General features: G+C 40.2%; 1 protein-coding gene across 8 annotated transcripts in view; it reads left to right on the forward strand.

Moving 5' to 3' along the window:
- The window catches only part of znf507 (zinc finger protein 507), a 55,922-nt gene that overhangs the window by 21,153 nt on the left and 12,896 nt on the right, over positions 1 to 21,873 (forward strand). For 7 of the 8 annotated variants that reach the window (XM_073070129.1, XM_073070132.1, XM_073070128.1 and 4 more), the window contains one exon: positions 640 to 751. In XM_073070129.1, coding sequence (XP_072926230.1) covers positions 640 to 751 — 112 coding nt within the window. Of the gene's footprint in view, positions 1 to 639; positions 752 to 10,120; positions 10,308 to 21,873 lie in introns of those variants that run through there. The other variant, XM_073070135.1, reaches the window with a different exon arrangement.

The raw sequence follows: 21,873 nt of genomic DNA on the forward strand, positions 1-21,873 counted from the left end.
ATAAAGTCCATCATTGGATTCTTCATGGAATCCAAAAGTGGTACAATTTCCAAGGGTCTCTTAGGAGTTACATTGAGACATCTCTGGCTGAACCCACGCCAAGTTAAGCTTGCACAGTTTCAACTACTGCAATCATTTCAATGGAAAGTAAAGGCTCTATAAGTAGAAAAAAATTATATTTTTACCAGATGAGGCGGTATAAATTTATTTGATTTTAAATGTTGTTGTATTTTAAAAAAATTTTGGCAGTATAATTACTACATAATGGGCTTTGAATGTTTGTGAGTAGCAGAATTCATAGCTTGTGATTTTAACAGTTTTAACTGATTAACTACAGGCAGGTTCTTTTTTTAGTATGAATATAGTAATCATAAGCTGACTTCAAGGACTGAGTTACCATCCAGACTGAAGCAGGTCGGACAGAACTACAGAGATAGGCTAACTCTTATGTACCCAATGCAGCTTTGTATTAGCACCTAGTTCTCCATAAAATGGTGCACAGGCAATAACTGTGTCTCATTTGTAATTTCTGTTGTATTTATAATGGATAACTAAAATACCTACATCAAGTTCTAGCAAATGTGAGGTAATATCCTTAATAATTACTGATACTAATGTTCTCTAACTCCTTCTGCCTAGAATTACATTCACCTCAGAAATTGTATAAGTGCGATGTGTGTGACTACACAAGTTCAACGTATGTTGGTGTGCGAAACCACAGAAGAATCCACAACACAGATAAGCCCTACAGGTGTGTGTACTCTGGAAATCTACATATGAATTTTTTAAAATTGTAAACATTAATCAGACTCTTTTCAAGCTAAATTTTCAAAAAATGTTGCAACATGTTAAGGAGAACTTACAGTTCACTGAATCTGTACAAGCTGTTTGGTAGAGCAAGCTAATAATTTCACTCAACTCCTCCTCTTTACAGCCCAATTTTCTTCCTTTCAAGTTGTTATTTAATTCTTTTTAGAAGCTCATCGTTGTATTCCCATTCACTTTATGCACCATTTTGAGGATCTCAGCAAATCTGCTATGTAAAGATAAAAGCTTAGTCATCTTATCTGTAGTTCTTCCATCTGTGTCCTCTAATTACTGACCATTCTCCTACTTGGAAAGGTAAACCTGTTTCTCTCTAATATAGTAGTTCATGATTCAAATCTCTGAATCCTTTCTGCTGTAGGGTGCGCCAATAACCAGATTACAGGAAGGATGTGATAGCCCTGAAGGGGTTCAGGGGAGATTCAAAGTTCTACAAAGCTGGGGAATTTTGTTTTCTAGGTTCTAGGCCTGTACTTGCTGGAGTTTAGGAGAATTGTTTGGGCAACAAAGATTCAGGCCCAATGTAGATATAGGAAATAAACTCACAAGTACACAGAAAGAAAACTCAAAAGCGGAATTGTACCTAATGATGTATTAAGCCAGAATCTTTCATAAAAAGATTTAAGAGAAGGCAAAAATTGCTGATAAATATGTATTGATATCAGATACCTTCCTACTCCTTCATGCTTACTCTCAATTTCAGCCAACTTCATCTGGGTAAAATCAGGAATGAAGTATACCCTGATAAGGATGAACACTTTCACTTAGTTACTGTATTGGTCTGCTGTTAAAGAAGATACTAAAATAGTTTTTATAGATATTTAACTATTGTCTGTTGATATATATCAAGCTTAGTAAACTTTGTCATGTGCTTCACAAACATAAATGCAGTGACCATCGTAAATACATATATTTTATAGTATAGAAACAATGCATTATAGGAGGGAAGAGTTTGCTAAAGGATCCATGAAATAATATTTTTTGGACTGCCAATCAGCTTGCCACTGGTTCAGATCACAAAACTTAAGAATATGTCTATAAGTATTTCAATAATAAGAGAATTTAGATGAAATTCGTGTCAGACTTTCTTAGTAAATTATTGATCTGTCAACTTAGATATGTTTTCTTTCTAAATTGTGATTAACTAGAAAACAAAAAAATCAACTTGTCCTTTACTGATAAAATATGAAAATCAGATAACTTAATTATCATGTATCCACAGAGTCCATTGACAAGAATAATGAACTTTTTAATAGAGTATTTGATGTCAGGATGCTTGTATGCTGAAAACTCTGAGATTTCTGAGTGTAAAATAAATTGTCTATCATGGAGTAAGACCAATATGCTATTTACTTATTGCACCTACATCCTAACTTCTTGTGCTTCATGCACAAAAATATTTTAATCTCTAACTCTAGTCATTTGCAATCTCTCTCCATTTAGATAATTTTATGCTTTTTGATTCCTCCTTGTAAAGTGCACAATGACATTTTTTCAACATCTGCATGATCATCAAATACCTATCTATTCTAATCCCAGTTATCAGCCCATGGCTTGAATCTTTCCATGCCTTGAATATTCATGTGCTTATCTAGGTACTTGAATTTTGTGAGAGTGCCCGCCCCTATCTCTGCCTCCCCCTTGGGTAGTGCACTTCAGGTTCTAACCAATTGGTGAAAAAGTTCATCCTTCGATCTTCTCAAAACTTCCTATTCTTTACCTTAAACATGTGTCCTCTGGATGTAGACGCCTTTTCAAAGTTTCCCACTATCTATCCTATCTGTGGCATTTGTGACTGTTAGGTCTCCCCTTAGCTTTTGCTCCAAGGGAAAGAAACCAGTTCTATCCAATCTCTCCTTATAAATGAAATGCACCAATCCAGGCGACATCCTGGTAAATTTCCTCTTCATGCTGTCCAATATAATTACATTATTCTAGCAGTGTGATGACTAGAACACCACACAGTATTTCAGTTGTAGCCAAACCATGTTTTACAATTTTTTTAATATAAAAATCTCCTCATTGTGAAAATCATATACTGGTTGATGAAGGTAATTATCTATATGGCTTCTTCAATGCAGTATCTACCCGTGTTGATACCTTAAGATATCTTTGACCTCTAAAAACCCCCTGTCCTCAATATTCACGACTGTGATTTTGCTGTTTATTGGGCATATCCTAGCCTTATTAGTTCTCCCAGAATCTAAGCCTGTCAGGAATAAGTTCCATTTGCAATTTCTCTGCTGCCCTAACAATACATCAGTGTCACCCTGTATCCTAAGATCACCCTTCTCAGTGTCACTACTGAGAAGTATAGCACAGAAACAGGCCCTTTGGCCCATCTAGTCCATGCCAAAACGATTTAAACGGCCTACTCCCAACAACCTGTAGCAGGATCATAGCCCTCCATACTTCTATGATCCATGTACCTATCCAAACTCCTCTTAAACATTGAAATTCAGCTCACATAGACCACTTGTGCTGGCTGCTCATTCTGCACTCTCACGAACCTCTGAGTAAAGAAGTATACCTCATGTGTCCCTGAAATTTCTTACCTTTTGCCCTTAATCCATGACCACTGGTTGTAGTCCCACCCAAACCCAGCGGGAAAATACCTGCTTGCATTTACCCTTCCTATACTCCTCCACCAATTGCCATCAATTTTCATGCTACTTTGAAGCTTAAGACCACAAGACATGGGAGCAGAACTAGGCCATTTGGCCCATCTAGTCTGCTCTGCTATTCAATCATGGCTGATCCCTTTTTTCCTTCCTCAGCCCTTTCCCTGGGCTTCTCCCCATAATCTTTGATGCCATGGGCAATCAAGAACCTATCAATTTCTGCCTTAAATACACACAACGATCTGGCCTCCATGGCTGCCTGTGGTAACAAATTCTACAAATTCACCACACTCTGGCTAAAGTATTTTCTCGGCATCTCTGTTTTAAATGGGCATCCCTCTATCATGAGGCTGTGCCCTCTTGTCCTAGACTCCCCCACCATGGGAAACATCTTTTCCACATCTACTCTGTCTAGGCCTTTCAGCATTTGAGAGGTTTAATGAGATTCCCCCTCATCCTTCTAAATTCCAACGAGTACAGGTCCAGAGCTATCAAAAGTGTCTCATATGATAACTCTTTCATTCACAGAATCATCCTTGTGAACCGCCACTGGACCCTCTCCAATGCCAGCGCATTCTTTTCTTAGATGAGGAGCCCAAAACTACCTCACCAGTGCCTTATAAAGCCTCAGTATCATATCCTTGCTCTTGTATTCAAGACCTCTTGAAATGAATGCTAACATTGCATTTGCCTTCCTCACTGCCAACTCAACCTGCAAGTTACCCTTTAGAGTGTTCTGCACAAGGACTCCCAAATCCCTTTGTATCTCCGATTTTTGGATTTTCTCCCCATTTAGAAAATAGTCTGCACATTTATTTCTACTACTAAAGTGCATGACCATGCATTTTCCAACATTGTATTTTATTTGCCATTCTCTTGCCCATCCTCCTAATCTGTCAAAGTCCTTCTCGGCCTTCTTGTTTTCTCAACACTCCCTGCCCCTCCACCAATCTTTGATATAAGCATAAATAGAAGCGGTCCCAGCACCAACTCCTGCAGAACACCACTTGTCACTGGCAGCCAATCAGAAAAGGATTGTTTTATTCCCACTTGCTACCTCCTACCAATCAGCCAAACTCTATCCATGCTAGTAACTTTCCTCTAAAACCATGGGCTCTTATCTTGATAAGCAACCTCAAGCAACCTCTTGTCAAAGGCCCTCTGAAAATCCAAATATTAGACATTTGCTGCATCCCCTTTATCTGTTCTACTTCCAACCAGTTCATCAGGCAAGATTTCCCTTAAGGAAAGCCATGCTGCCTTTGTCCTATCTTGTCCTGTGTCACCATGTACTCCATAACTTCATCCTTAACAATTGACTCCAACATCTTCCCGATCACTGAGGTCAGACTAACTGGTCTATGGTTTCATTTCTGCTGCCTCCCTCCTTTCTTAAAGAGTGGAGTGACATTTGCAATTTTCCAGTCCACTGGAACCATTCCAAGTCCAATGATTTTTGAAAGATCATTACTGATGCATCAACAATCTCTACTGCTACCTCTTTCAGAACCATAGGGTGTAGTTCATCTGGACCAGGTGACTTTCAGCTTCTTGAGCACCTTCTCCCTTATAATAGCAACTGCACTCACTTCTGTTCCTTCACTCCCGTCAACACCTGGCACACTGCTGGTGTCTTCCACAGTGAAGACTGATGCAAAATACACTTTTAGTTCATCTGCCATCTCCTTGTCCCCTGTTATTATTTCTCCGGCCTCATTTTCTAGCGGTCCTATATCCACTTTCATCTCTTATTTTTTATATACTTGAAAAAACTTTTACTATTCACCTTAATATTGTCTGCTAGCTTGCTTTCATATTTCATCTTTTCCCTCCTAATGATTCCTTTAGTTGCCTTCTGTTGGTTTTTAAAAGCTTCCCAATCCTCTAACTTGCTAGCTCCTACACTCATATCAATATGTAACAAACAGTATGAGTCCCAGTGCAATCACTGCACATTACTATCTATCTCCTATTACAAGCCAATTTTGGATCCAGTCATACAGCATAGAAACAGGACATTCAGCTCACCATGCTCAGGCTAACCAGTTAGAGCACATCTGTATTAATACCAACTTCCAGCACCTTCATAGCCTACACAATTCAAATGCTCACCTAGGCTCTTGAATTGTGTAAGCTGTATTCACTACTCTCTCCGGCAGTGTCTTCAGGTACTTACTGCTCTGGGTAAAATATGTCTCTCATAGAAGAAAGAAAGAGAAATCTCTTACCCCATACCCTAAATCTCCTATAGTTTTCCCTCATCAGAGATGAGTTATTCCTACCCTGTCTATATTCCTAATATTTATTTTTATATATCTCAGTCATGTCTCCTTATAACCACCTCCTCCCAGAGAAAACAGACCTGGCTTCTACAGTCTGTCCTCTTAACTGAAACATTTGAACATTGGCTTGGCAATAGCAGACAAAGGACGATAATAGGCAGTTGCTTGTGTGATTGTAAGCCTGAATATTCTGGTCCCTGCTAGGTCCCTTATTATTTGTGATATATATCAGACAGCATTCTTGTAAATTTTCCTGTACCCTTTACAGTACTATCTTGTCTTTCCTCTATTGTGGAAACCAGAACTGCATGCAGTCCTTCAGCTGATGTCTGAGCAACATTTTATAAATGGAGACACAAGATACTGCAGATTCTTGGATCTGGATCAACAAACAAATCTGCAAAAAACATCTCCTGACAGATGATGCTGGACCCACTGAATTCGTATAGCAGATTATTTGCTGCTCCAATATTTTACACCCCTGTTCTTGTATTCAGTGCCACTACTAATGAAAGCCAGCATGCCATATGCATTCTTCCACCATCATCTACCTGCACTGCCACCTTTCATAGCAGGTCGTTCTTACCAGATCTTACCATACATGTTGTATGCCACAAATTCATTGGTACTCCCAAAATGTATTTCCTCAAATGTACTTAGATTGATCTCCATCTGCCATTTCTCAGCCCATTTTGCTCTAACTACCCTCTACACTGTCACCAACCTTCACATCATCTGTGATCAATCTAATCGTTCCTCCTACATCCACATCCAAATCGTTCATCTATAATCAGAAACAGCAAGGGATCCAGCACCAATCCCTGGCTCATCACGAGTCACAGGCATACAATGACAAAAGCAACTTTATACTATCATCTTCTGTCTTCTATTGCAGAGCCAGTTTGCCAATTTATCCTGTATCGCATGGGCTCTGACCTTTGGACCAGTATCCCATGTAGGACCTTTTGACAGCCTTCCTGAAGGCTAACCTTGTCAATAAATTTGTTACCTCCTCAAAATTTTAATTTGGGTTGGTCAGACAAGATTGCTTTTGATAAAGCAATGCTGCCATCTCTGATTAGTTGCTGTCTTTCCAGGTAATTATTGATACTATCCTTTAGGTATTTTTCCAGTAACTTCCCTGTTATTGATATTAAGTCATCTGGTACTTCATTTGTGGCCAGCAAAGATATAAAAATCTCAGCCAGATCTCCAGCTGTGATTTCCTTTGCCTTGAATTTAAATCTCACTTGGGCCTGGGGATTTATCCACCTTTAAGGCATTGCATATATCTTTTTTGTATTCATGAAGATTTGCACTAGTAGCTCACCTGCCCTTTACTAAGTTCTCTAACTATAGGGACTGTGAATATTGATGAAAAGGATTTGCTTAAGACCTCGCCTATACCTCCTAGCTCTACTCTCAGATTGCTCCTATTATCTCTTATGAGTCCTGCTCTTTCCCTGGTTATTTGTTCCTTGATTTATGTGTTTGGATTTACATCAATCTCTGTCTGCTGGTGGTATTTTGCAACATTCATTGCCATCCTAATTTCCTTTTTAAGCATCCTGGTACACTTTTGATGTGTCTTCCTTGTCATTAGTTCCCCACTTCTACAAGTGTACTTTTTCTCTTCAGAATCAGATATTATTGTCACTAACATAAGTCATGATTTTTTTTTGTGGCAACAGTACAGTCAAAACAAACAGATTACTATCTGTACTAATAAATAAATAGTGCAAAAGAGGAATAGGGAGCTAGTGTTCATAACTTCATGGACTGTTCAGAAATCTGATAGCAGATGGGAAGAAACTGTTCCTTAACCATTGAGTCTTCTGAATCTCCTCCCTGTTAGTTGTGATGAGAAGAGAGTGTGCCCTGGATAGTGAGGATCCTTCATGATGAACGCTGCGTTCCTGAGGCATTGCCTTTTGAAGATTTCCTCAGTGGTAGAGAGGCTTGTTCCCAAGATGAAGTTGGCGGAGACTACAGCCTTCTGAAACCTTTTACTACCCTGTGCAATGGTGCCTCCATACCAGACAGTGATGCAACCAGTCAGAATGCTCACCATGGTACGTCTGTAGAAATTAGCTGGAGTCTTTAGTGACATAACACATCTCCTCAAACTCTAATGGCATACCTTCACCATGATTGCATCAATATGTTGGGCCAAGTCAGATCTTCTGAGACTTTGGTGCCAGGAACATGAAACTGCTCACCTTTTTCATAGCTGAGCCCTCAAGAACTGATGGATGTTCTCCCAACTTCCTCTTCCCAAAGTCTACAATCAGTTCTTTGGTCTTGCTGATGTTGAGTGCAAGCATTTATCCAAACTTCAATCTAACCCTCAATATCTCTTCACAGAACATTACAGCACAGTACACCACAATGTTGTGCTTTCCTTTTTGGCTACTCTAAGATCAATCCAACCCTTTCCTCCCACATAGCACTCCATGTACTTGTTACCTTTTCGCTTTCACTCTTCCAGGAACATAGTGGTTCCTTTGAACACTTCTCCCTGTACAGATGTACACTTATCTGTGAGGAGATTACCTGAGTCTGTCATTGCCAGCTACTGTTGTGTTTCAATAAAATTTGCCTTCCTCCAATGTAAGACCTTTAATCCTGTTACAACCAACTCTTTTTCCATAACCATTTTCTAATATACTACCTGACAGCTACATTCCCCTAGATTGGCACCTCCAGTGCTCCGTCCATCTTTGGTCTATTTACCGTACATATTCTGAAAGCTCTCATGAGCACACCTTAAAGGTTCTGCCTCCCTGAGCCTTTTACACTAAAGCAATCCTGTCAACATTTGGGAACCTAAAGTTCCCTAGTATTATAACCCTGCTGATTGTTGTGATATCTGTTCCCCTATCTCCTGTAACTGTTAGGTTTTTAATACACCATCTATTAAGTGAAGACATTCCTTTAATTCCTAATCACTAGCCGTGTGAAGAAGGATCTAGTGCTTTCCTAGCATGTATGATGAATAAACTCTTCTCAGGCTTCCAGCCAGGTACAGGTTTCAACTTTAACCAACATTTCGATGACAAACTCTGCCATCTTCATCAGGGATGATGCATAGGCATGTCTACACAGTGGTATATGAACTCCCATCGTCCGTCCACGTTTCTGCTGTCCCACCTTGTTTATAATCGCATTCTGGTTCCTACTTAGAAAGACCTTCATCTTTGTTAAAATTATTTTTCTCTAGGTTTATTTCAATAGCTTCCTTCATCAAGCAGTCCCAAAAACCATTGGCGCAGCACAGTAGTTTTGTGTTGTCAAAGTCAATCCTATGGCCATTGCAAATGCAGTGTTCTGCTAACACTAATTTCTCCAGGTAACCCAAGTGGATACACCTCCTATGCTTCTTAATGCGGATTTCCACTGCGTGCCCCGTCTAGCCGATATGTGTTGCGCCACATCCACAGGGAATCCCGTAAACCTCAGGCATCCTGAGTCCCAGGTCATCTTCGACTTGTATAAACTGGGATTTGAGCTTCCTGACGGGTTTGTGGATGGTATTAATCCAATATTCAAGATCCTGGCACATTAAGCCTGCATTGAGGAGGAAAAAAGAGAAAGAATTTTAACAAAGATGAAGGTCTCGCTCTAATTTAGAACTGGAATTCGATTGTAAACAAGGTGGGACAGCGGAAGCCTAATTGTTTGAGGACTAACCAATCAGGAGGGACAGATGACAGAGGTATATTTACCACTGGGCTAGACATGCCAAGGCATCAACCATGATGAAGATGGCAGAATTTGTCATTGAAACATCGGTTAAGATTGGTACCTGTATCCAGCTGGAACTCGAAAAGAGTTTATTCCTCTACCCATATGGCCTCATTCGAGGAGCCCTCTAGGATATCCTCCCTCAATAGTGAACTAAAGTCATCTTTGACTAATAATGCAATGCTAGTGCTTCCTTTACACTCCCTTCCTCTTACATGAAAATTCTGTACCCCAGGGTATAAGTTGCCAGTCTCTGTCTGTCTTTAAGCAGTGCTTCAGTGATGGTAGTCCAACATGTTAATTTAAGCTTTCAGTTCATCTCCTAACTAGTTAAGAGTCTTTGAATTAAACTACAGTATATGCAATTTAGTTTTGTTTTCCCCTTACGTTTATTTACTCTCCTGCTTTGCCTACTGTCCTTGTGAATTTTTCTCCTATAGGTGACTGTATTTCTTCACTGGAAGACCTACTCTGAGCCCCATTCCCCTGCCAATTCAGTTTGAACTTTACCCAGTAGTACTAGCATATCTCAAGATGAGGACCTTTCTGGTTTCTGTGCAACCTGTCGCTCTTGTAAAGGTTCCGCTTTCCCCTGAAACAGTTCCAGTGATCCAACAACACTGATTTACTCTTTATGTGTCCTGCTAGTTACATCTTCAAAACACAAGTATGCTTTTGATGCCTCCTGAATCAGCATATGGGAGGGAGATTGAAAATCTGGCTGAGTGGCACCACATCTACAACCTCTCACTCAACGACAGCAAAACCAAAGAGCTGATTACTGACTACAGGAGGAGGAAACAGGAGATCCATGAGCTAATCCTCGTCAGAGGTGGAGAGGGTCAGTAACTTTAAATTCCTCGGCATTATCATTTCAGAGCTTATGTCCCTGGTCCAGCACATAAGTGTCATTAACAAAAAAGGCACAGCAGCGTCTCAACTTTCTTAAAAGTTTGTGAAGATTTGGCATGTCATCTAAAACTTTAACAAGCCTCTGTAGATGCACAGTGGAGAGTATACTGACTTTTACATCATGGCCTGGTATGGAAACACCAATGCCCTTGATTGGAAAAGCCTATAAGAAATAGAGGATACAGCCCAGTCCATCACAGTTAAAGCCCACCACACCATTAAGCACACTTAGGAGTGCTGTCACAGGAAAGCAATATCCATCATCAAAAACCCCAGCATCCAGGTCATGCTCTATTCTTGCTGCTGCTGCTGCTGTCAAAAATGAGGGTACAGGAGCCTTGGGTCCCAAACCACCAAGTTCAGAAACAGTTATTACCCTTTAACCATCAAACTTCTGAATTACAATGTATAATTTCACTCACCCCAATACTGAACTGATTTCATGACCTATGGACTTACTTTCAAGAACTTTACAACTTGTGTTGTCAATATTATTTATTTATTTTTATTTGTGTACTTGCACAATTTGTCATTTTTTGCTCTTTGGTTGTTTGTCCATCTTTGCCTGTAGTTTTTCATTGATTCTATTGTTTTTTCTGCAAGAAAATGAATCTCAGGATAGCATATGGTAACATATATGTACTTTGATAATAAGTTTACTTTGAACTTTGATGTCTCCACAGTGATGTTTTAAGAACTTCAAGCTGAAGGCTGTCTAATTCAGAGAATCTATTGAATTTTAGTTCCCATAGGTTCTCCAGAATTTTATTTGTTAGTTCAGTAAAATTGCTTCAATAAAATTAGACCCTTGGTTCTCCTCCATTTTTGGCTACATTTATTGCATCTTCTTAATAGAAACAATCAAAGAAGTGGATGCCTATATAAGGGTATTGAAAATCATGAGGGGCACAGATGAGGTGAATGGTCACATTTTTCCAGGGTTGGTGAAGCTAAAACTGCAGGGCATAAGTTTAAGGTGCAAGAGGAAAAAAATTAAAGCTCTGAGGGAGCAAGTTTTTCACACATAGGTTAGAGGGTATATGGAATGAATTGCCAGAAGAAATGATAGAGCTGGCTACAGTTAAATCATTTAAAATGCATTAACACAGGTACATGGATGAGAAAGGTTCAGCGTGAAATGGCCAAATACAGTCAAATAGTACTAGCTCAGGCAAATCATTTGGTTGAATTGACGAGTTGGTCTGAAGGATCTGTTTTTGTCCTGTATAACTCAACGACTAAAATATTGTTTAATATCTCAGCCATTTTTAACTCTTAGGATTTCTGCTGTTTTTGTCTCCAGAGTATCCACATTATTGATGCTGTCTTTTGTAGAATTGTACAATCACTTACACTTCTCAAAAATATTTTGATAGTTTACTTAAATTATTGACCTTTTTCTTTCTGTATCAAACTTTGATTATTCATTACTGCTTATTAAAACTTTCATATTCTTCAAATATACTGCATCTTTTTGGTAAGATTGCAAGTCTTTTCTATTAATCTTAATTCATTTTACTACGTTAATTATGTACCTTTCTGCTGAATCTCATAGTTTTTAAAGGAAGTGTATTTATATTTTTGAAAATACTTAAATGATTGCCATGTCCATATTCTAATAAACACTTTAACTTAATTTATCCAATTCACACTTTGTACCAATATGATTGCATTTATTTTTTTCAGCATTCTAGTTTATAATTTATATATCCATCAATCTACAAAAAATCGTATTTCATTATCCTTTACTGTGTAATTAAAGATTAGCACTGTTTCATCCACAGAAGACAAGGTATAAAATAGGATAGTTCCCTTCCTGATTCCATGATGCATTGTTTCAGCAAAGTACTGTGAGTGGATTTTGAGATTGGTCTCCAAACTACTTTTACTTAACAAGATTGCCAGATCTACATATAGGCATCCGTTCATCTCATGAGACCATAGATTTGCGCCTTGGAAGGTTTCCAGGGCGCAGGCCTGGACAGGGTTGTATGGGAGATCGGCAGTTGTCCAAGCTGCAAGCCTTCCCCTCTCCATGCCACCAATGTTGTCCAAGGGAAAGGCACTAGGACCCAAGCATCTTGGCACTGGTGTCGTCGCAGAGCAATGTGTTGTTAAGTGCCTTGCTTAAGGACACAACGCGCTGCCTTAGCTGAGGCTCGAACCAGTGACCTTCAGATCACTAGACCAATGCCTTATCCACTAGTTGTCCACGCGCCAACACCAAATCTATATAAGTATATATAGTCCTCTTGCAACACTTGTTTCTTGATTAATTCTTGTCTAGTGATGTTGTTAGGAAGTCAGTGATAAAAACTAAAACATGTTTTTGATCTTACTGTCACCCAAACTGATTTGTGTTCTTCCAGACATGGTTGTTATTGCCTTTATCTCATTTGTCATTATCAGGACCCCATCTTTTTCCATTTGTGTGTACTTTCTGAGCATCAAAAACCATGGAATATTTAATTCAAAACTTAGATTAACAATGACACTATGGTAGTTAGAGGTAACTCATTTGCCCCTTTTTTATGTCATCAATTTTGTTTAATCCAAGCATACCCTTTTAATTTTCTTGAATTTACCTTGTTTACTGATATAGATCTACTTTTAAAGTTCCTTGATTATCCTTCTTTATCATTTGATCAGACACTTCGCTAATCTTTAACTAAATTACTGTCCAATCTTTTCCTCACCTGAATCTTTATAAATAACTCTTTAATACCTACCCCCCCCCCCCCCACCACCACTGTTTGTTGTAGTCCTTGCTGTCCCATTTGTCAGCCCATTCTCAGTACAAATAGAATAACACTCTTCCATGATGTTGGTCATTGTCTACCTGAAATTCTCACCATCTGCAACACTTTTTAAAACAATAACTTAATTCTGTTAACTACTCAAACTGTGCCAATTTGTACATGGCTCTGTTAACAATCCCAAGATTAAATTCCTGGAGATCTGCAATTAATTTAGCTGTTCAAAGACCCAGAACCTCTTTCTAAGTTAGTATCCTCTTGAGTTATGACTGAATCATTCCTCTTCCACTCCAGGTTCATCTCCTGCATTTATTTCTGGTACTGGGCATGTAACATAACCTTTGGGATTCACACTCACAGCTATAGAAAACATTGTTTAATCTGTAAATAACCTCTCCCTTACTTTTAGCTTCCTTATCTGCATCTCCTCCATTTCCTGTAGATCTGCACTCATTCCATCTTCCCACTGCCTTAACAGTGATAGAGTTCCTCTTGTCCTTACCTACCACTCCATCAGCCTCCACATCCAACACATTATCCTTTGCAACTTCCACCATCTCCAAAGGGACCCTACAACTAAACATATCTTTACCTCCCCATCTTCTGCTTTCCACTGGGCTCACTCCCTCTGTGATTCCCTTGTCCCTCCCCATTAATTTCCTTCACCTATATTCAGGACCACAGGCAGTCCTTCCAGGTGAGGCATCACCTCACCTATGAATGTGCTGGGATCATCTATTGTGTCTGGTGTGCCAGATGCAGCTCCCCTACACTGGTGAGACCTAGCGTAAATTGGGGGACCACTTCATCGAGCTCTTCCACTCCACCTCCCACGAGCAGCACATCCCAGTGACCAAGCATTTTAATTCCAATTCCCATTCCCATTCCCCAGGTTTCCCTCCTCCTTACCTTTCTCCTGTACTCCACTCTACTCTCCTGTAGGATTCATTCTTCTCCAGCCCTTGATCTTTCTCATCTACTTGCCTTCACCTATCGTCTTCCAGTTAACTTCCTTTCCATTCCCCCCACCTTTTTGTTCTGGGATCTTTCCCCTTCCTTCCCATTCCTCAAGAATGGTCTCAGCCTGATATGTCTACTATCTTATTCATTTCCATAAATGCTTCCTGACATGCTGAGTTTCTCCAGTTGTTAGTGTGTGTTGCTTTGAATTTCCAGCATCTGCAGACTTTCTCATGTTTAAGTTTATTGTCTTATGCATAAGTACAGTGTGGTACAGTTACAGTGAGATCTTGGCTTGTAGCAGCATCACAAGTTTGTAGGTACAGACACACACAGAATATAAATTATACATAAATTCTGCAAGACATTGCGGAGAGAAAAAATATTGCAAAACAAGACATTCATACAAAAGAAAACAGAAGTCCATAATAGTGCAAGAGGTGGTGCATAGAGTTCCTTTGCTAGGGTTAGCATTATGCAAGCCATTTCAAGAACCTGGTTGGTGCAGGAAAGAGCTATTCCTGATCCTGGTGGTATGGAACTGTATGTACCTCTTGTCTGACAGTTTAAGTGAGAAGAGTGCATCATCCAGATGGTGGGGATCCTTGACAGGTTCTGTGTTCTGGAGGCAGCACCTTCTGTAGATGCTGTCAAAAGTGGGAAGTGTTATGCCTCATAATGGACTAGGCCATGATTCAACCACCTTAAGGGCAGTTGGGGGTTGACAGTAAATACCAGCTTACTATTAAGACACAGACCTCTGACATAAATAAAAATTAAAGGGTATCTACATTCTGGATCTCCATACATGTGATTCTTCTGCCACTCACCTGTGCCAAATCCAGACTATTAGTACATCTTAGGGGTTTGACTATCTCCAGGATCAAACTAGCCCGGTGCAACTCATTCTTCAACTCTTCAGGCTCTAGCAATCTGCCAGGTCTCCTACATGGTGCCTCTGTATTACATTAAATCACTTCCTGCCACCTTTAACATTTTACTACTCGATTTAATAATGCTTAGCCTCCTATTTTTTAAAGGAGCTCCTATTTTTCTGCCGTTTCTAAGGAAACATACTGTAAAAAGGACAAGCAGGTAGGCAGAGGGGTTAGGGAGGCTCAGTTGGTTAAAAAAATGAAATCAAATCCTTAGAAAGAGGTGACATAGGATCAGAAGATGTAGAATCCTTGTGAGTAAAGTTAAGAAATTGCAAGTGTATAACGAAATGGGAATTATTTACAGCACTGAACAATTGTTATGTCTCAATATGTATGTAGATTGGGGAAAATCAGGTTGGTACTGGATCCCAAGTGAGGGGGTTTGTAGAATGCCTTTTTATGGGTTTTTAGAGCAGCTTGTGATTGAGACCACTAGGAAAAAGGTATTTCAGGATTGGGTGTTTTGTAATGAACCTGATTTGATTAGGGTGCCTAGGGTAAGGAAACCATTAGGAGGTAATGATCATAATATGATAATAATGCAATTTGAGAAGGAGAAGCTGAAGTCAAATGTATCAGTGTTACAGCTATTAAAGGGAATTACATAGGCATGAGAAAGGAGCTGGCCAAAGCTGATTGGAAGAGGACACTAGCAGAGGTGATGGCAGTGGCTGAAGTTTCTGGGAGCAATTCAGAAGATGCAAGATAGATATGACCCAAGGATGATGAAATCTAAAATGAGAATGACACATCCTTGGCTGATGAGAGAGATCAAAGAAAGCATAAAAGCAAAAGAGAAGGCATGCAATAGATCAAAAATTAGAGGATTGGGAAACTTCTAATAAAACCAATGGAAAGTGAAACGTTGACTGCTTCTTTCAACGGATGCTGCCCGACCTGCTGAGTTTATCCAGCTTTAAGTCATAAGGAGAGAAAAAATGAAATATGAAGGTAAACTAACCAGTGTTACAAACCCTGTAACTGGGTCACTTACCAGCAAAGATAGAGAGGTCCGTTGAAGTCTGATGATACTATTTTTAACAGTATTTATTAGTAAAAACACACAAAAATAATATCAATGCAAATATACAGATAATATACGTCATCAATACTAAATCTAAAAGTGCGGGTATAATAATAATCAATAAGAAATAAGCTCTATCATTGTCTAGGGGATAATGTATTGTCCGATGGAAATATAGAGTTCACTGCAGTTCATGCAGGCTGCAGCCTTTGGGGACCGCTGGGTTTGCAATGGTTGGAGAGAGAGAGAGATTTTTTTGGGAGAAAAACTTGCCGGCTTTCCTTTTATGATTTCGATCCGTCGGAGTCTCGTTGGTGTGGCCGTTCACTTGTGGCCTCTTCTTTAGCTAAGCCGTTCTTCCGTAGTGAGCCCGCCAATCCCAGGTAAGGGACGGACGCACACGAGCCCCCACCGGCTGTCGCTATTAAACGCTGTCACGGGATTTCTAGCGTTTCTCCTGGTGCATCTAAAGGGGTTGTTCCCCAGACCCTCTTTTATCCTTACTCTCGGAAGTCTCAGATGTCAATCAGGTTGGGATGATGCAATCCTCAACCAGCCCACTCTGGTCGTCCCCTGAGGGGCTTCAATGAATTGTACAGTACTCAATACACAATTCCGTCTCCAAGAGACAATAGCCGTTATCAGTGGTTTTGTTTCTCTGAGGCCAGGACACATTCCAAACCTTGTGGATTCTCTCTCATTTCCTGGGTCCCAAACCCGAATTAATAGCGATCTTGCGATTCTCAAAAAGGAGGGGGCGACTTTGTACCCTTCGGCCCCTCAGAGTTGCTGCACATTCGTAACACCAGTCATGTAAAAGAGTACACCAAAAGATTTTCCAGATATGTAAAGAGTAAAAGAGAGGCTAAAGCAGATATCATAAAATTGAAATTGATGCTGGAGAGGTAGTAATGGGGTACACAGACTTGAGTATTTTGCATCAGTCTTCACTGTGGAAGACATTAGCAGAATGCCAGAAGTTCAAGAGTGTGAGGGACTGAAGTAAGTGTAGTTGATGTTACTAAGGAGAAAGTGTTTGGGAAGCTGAAAGGTCTGACGGTAGATAAATCACCTGGACCTGATAGACTACACCAAAGAATTCCGAAGGAGGAAGGGATTGTGGAGGCATTAGTAGTGATCTTTCAAGAATCACTAGATTCTGGAATGGTTCCAGAAGACTGGAAATGCTACTCCACTTTAAGAAGGATTAGAATAAAAAGAAAGGAAATTGTTAGCCTGACTTCAGTGGTTGGGAAGATGTTGGAGTCCATTAATAAGGATGAGGTTTCTGTGTACTTGGAGGCACGTAACAAAATAGGTCAAAGTCAGCATGGTTTCCTTGAGATAAAATGTTGCCTGACAAATTTGTTGGAATTCATTTGAAGAAATAACAAGCAGTATGGACACAGAATTGGTGGATTTGTTCACTTGGATTTTGTGTGGCATCTTGTGACAAGGTGCCACACATGAGACTGCTAAACAAGAGCCCATGGTATTACAGACAAGATACTAACATGGATTGAAGACAAGCAAGAGAGATGCTGGAAATCCAAGCAGCACACACAAAATGCTGGAAGAGCTCAGCAAGCCAGGCTGCTGAAGGGTCTCGGCCCAAAACATCGGCTGTACTCTTCCGTAGATGCTGCCTGGCCTGCTGAGTTCCTCCAGCATTTTGTGTGTGCAGCTTGGATTGAGTTTTTGAGGCCAAGTCATTGGAGGTATATTTAAAGCAGAGGTTGATAGGTTTTTAATTAGTCAAAGTATCAAAGGTTACTTTTGAGTGGGTGGAGGTTAGGAACAGGAAGGGGTCAATAACTTTACTGGGTGTTTTCTATAGGCCACCCAATAGTAACAGGGATATTGAGGAGCAGATAGGGAAACAGATCCTGGAAGGTGAATAATAACAGGGTTGTCGTGATGGGAGATTTTAACTTCCGAAATATCGATTGGCATCTCCCTAAAGCAAGGGGTTCAGATGGGGTTGAGGTTGTTAGGTGTGTTCAGGAAGGTTTCTTGACACAATGTGTAGATAAGCCGACAAGAGGAGAGGCTGTGCTTGATTTGGTATTGGGAAATGAACCTGCTCAGGTGTCAGATCTCAGTGGGAGAGCATTTTGGAGATAGTGATCATAATTCTGCCTCCTTTACAATAGCATTGGAGAGAGATAGGAATAGACAAGTTAGAAAAGTTTTTAATTGGAGAAAAGGGAATTATGAGGCTATCAGGCAGGAAATTGGAAGCTTAAATTGGAAACAGATGTTCTCAGGGAAAAGTACATAAGAAATTTGGCAAATATTCAGGGGATATTTGTGCAGAGTTCCGTACAGGTACATTCCAATGAGACGGAAGTTATGATAGGGTACAGGAACCATGGTGTAGAAAGGCTATAATAAATCTAGTCAAGAGGAAAAGAAAAGCTTACAAAAGGTTCAGAGAGCTAGGTAATGTTAGAGATCTAGAAGATTATAAGGCTAATAGGAAGGAGCTTAAGGAAATTAGGAGAGCGAGAAGGGGCCATGAGAAGGCCTTGGCAGGCAGGATTAAGAAAAACCCCCAAAGCATTCTACAAGTATAAGAGCAAGAGGATAAGACGTGAAAGAACAGAACCTTTCATTTGTGAGTGGGAAAGTGTGTATGGAAATAGAGGTACTTATTGAATACTTTACTTCATTATTCACTATGGAAAAGGATCTTGGTGATTGTAGTGATGACTTGCAGCAGACTGAAAAGCTTGAGCATGTAGATATTAAGAAAGAGGATGTGCTGGAGCTTTTGGAAAGCATCAAGTTGGATAAGTCACCAGGACCGAATGAGATGTACCCCAAGCTACTGTGGGAGGCGAGGGAGCAAATTGCTGAGCCTCTGGCGATGATCTTTGCATCATCAATGGAAATGGGAGAAGTTCTGGAGGATTGGAAGGTTGCAGATGTTGTTCCTTTATTCAAGAAAGGGAGTAGAGATAGCCCAGGAAATTATAGACCGGTGAGTCTTACCTCAGTGGTTGGTAAGTTGATGGAGAAGATCCTGAGAGGCAGGATTTATGAACATTTGGAGAGGTATAATATGATTAGGAGTAGTCAGCATGGCTTTATCAAGGGCAGGTTGTGCCTTACGGGCATGATTGAATTTTTTGAGGATGTGACTAAACACATTGATGAAGGAAGAGCAGTAGATGTAGTGTATGTGGATTTCAGCTAGGCATTTGATAAGGTACCCCATGCAAGGCTTATTGAGAAAGTAAGGAGGACATTGCTTTGCAGATCCAGAACTGGCTTGCCCACAGAAGGTGAAGAGTGGTTGTAGACGGTTCATATTCTGCATGGAGGTCAGTCACCAGTGGGGTGCCTCAGAGATCTGTTCTGCGACCCTTACTCTTCGTGATTTTTATAAATAACCTGGATGAAAAAGTGGAAGGATGGGTTAGTAAGTTTGCTGTTGACACAAAGGTTGGAGGTGTTGTGGATAGTGTGGAGGGCTTTTGGAGATTACAGTGGGACATTGATAGGATGCAAAACTAGGCTGAGAAGTGGCAGATGGAGTTCAACCCAGGTAAGTGTGAAGTGGTTCAGTTTGGTAGGTCAAATATAATGGCAGAATATAGTATTAATGGTAAGACTCTTGACAGTGTGGAGGATCAGAGGGATCTTGGGGTCCGAGTCTATAGGACACTCAAAGCAGTTGCACAGGTTAACTCTGTAGTTAAGAAGGTATATGGTGTATTGGCCTTCATCGATTGTGGAATTGAATTCCTCTAGGAGCCGAGAGGTAATGATGCAGCTATATAGGACCCTGATCAGACCCCACTTGGAGTACTGTGCTCAGTTCTGGTCAGATGTGGAAAGGAAGGATGTGGAAGCCATAGAAAGGGTGTGGAGGAGATTTACAAGGATGTTGCCTGGATTGGGGAGCATGCCTTAAGAGAATAGGTTGAGTGAACTCAGCCTTTTCACCTTGGAGCGACGGAGGATGAGAGGTGACCTGACAGAGGTGTATAAGGTGATGAGAAGCATTGATCGTGTGGATAGTCAGAGTCTTTTTCCCAGGGCTGAAATGGTTGCCACAAGAGGACACAGGTTTAAGGTGCTGGAGAGTAGGTACAGAGGAGAGGTCAGGGGTAAGTTTTTTGCTCAGTCGAGAGTAGTGAGTACGTGGAATGGGCTGCCCGCAATGGTGGTGGAGGCGGTTACAACAGGGTCTTTTAAGAAACTTTTGGATAGGTACATGGAGCTTAGTAAAATAGAGGGCTATAGGTAAGCCTAGTAATTTCTACGGTAGGGACTTGTTCGGCACAACTTCGTGGACTGAAGGGCCTGTATTGTGCTGTAGATTTTCTATGTTCGATGTTACAAGGAGCAGGAAAATGGAGTTGAAAGGGGTAATTAATCAGCTATGATGTAATGGTAGAGCAGACTCGTTGAGCTGAATGGCCTATGTCTACTCTTATATCTCATGGTCTTAAATAACCGATTTTTGCATTTATTTGAATTAGCGCTACGATGCTTGTTTAGCTTGGACAGGCTCAGTGGGAATGTTTCCAGCTGGAGAAGTGGGAAGCCTGCAGAGGAACAAGCTGCTCCATTAAACAGCATAGGCAGCAGCAGCTGATGACAACAGGTTGAGTACTCCCCTACAAAATTAGGCCAATGCTACAGTTGGAAAGAGTGAGCTCCTGCGAGATGCCTGTGTTGGTCACTGGTTGAGGAAGAGTTAAAGATCTACCCACAATGTGACAATGCAGAATGAAGGATGTTAAATTTAAAATGGTATTTGCAGATAATTGCATCCATCATTTACTCTGTAGGTTTTCATCCCTTGTAGTCATGCCCTGAGGTCAAACTGACATTGTCCAAATAGGATAAAGCAAGGCTGGATTTGCAGAGCAGCATAACATAGAATTCCTTTATAGAATTATTAAGATTATTATTCATGGGGTGTCCAGACCTGAAACATTTGCTCTGTTTCCCTTTCCACAAATGCTACTTGTCCTACTGAGTTTCAAGCACTTATGTTTTCATTTTGGATTTCTAGCATCTATACTTTAAAAATAAATTACTTAAATTATTTTCTGTTTGCTGTTGATCTGTGAAAATAGTATCCCTTTATTCCTGCATGAATTAGACTGTTGTCCTCTCGAGAATGTCATCCTCTTTGATATTTTGACCTTTATCAAACCAAGGTACTTTTTTGGGAATATCAGCTGATGACTGGTTTCACTTCGGCAACATTTTGATCATTAACACTTCCAAAGACTTTGATGTTGAATGCAGATTTGCTGGTAGACCAGTGATAGACAATTCCTAAGGATTTGGAAGTCTTGTAGACAGAGCGTGATCACAAGGATTCAGAGAAGGAAATAGGCAGTTAATTTCCTTCATCTAATAGCCTGTTTAAAAAGTTTGTCAGCCCCTTGATTCTCACAGCATGCCGATCAACATGTTAGTCACTGTTGATTTATCATAAAGTTGAATATGTTCTTACACCAGTTTGACTGCAGCACATGGATGCAGTTTATACTGGACAAAATGAACAAACTAAGAACAACTTTGTACCAGCTGTTGTTCTTTGTCTTCTTTATCTTACTTAAGCCTAACTTCCGTGGTAGGTAAGTTACTAGGGGAGATTCTGAGAGATAAGATATACAAGCACAGATGTTTATGTTATTTACCTTCCACGGATGAATATGTTACTTTGATTGCTTTTACATATTGTTGTCTACAGCACAATCCTAACATGACTTCCTTTTACGATAATGATCAGATAAGCTCTTCACAATTTTTTCCATCGGTTGAGTAAAACCACTGAGAGTTACG

This window comes from Hemitrygon akajei, chromosome 17 (genome assembly GCF_048418815.1).
Source record: "Hemitrygon akajei chromosome 17, sHemAka1.3, whole genome shotgun sequence".
Lineage (NCBI taxonomy): Eukaryota > Metazoa > Chordata > Chondrichthyes > Myliobatiformes > Dasyatidae > Hemitrygon > Hemitrygon akajei.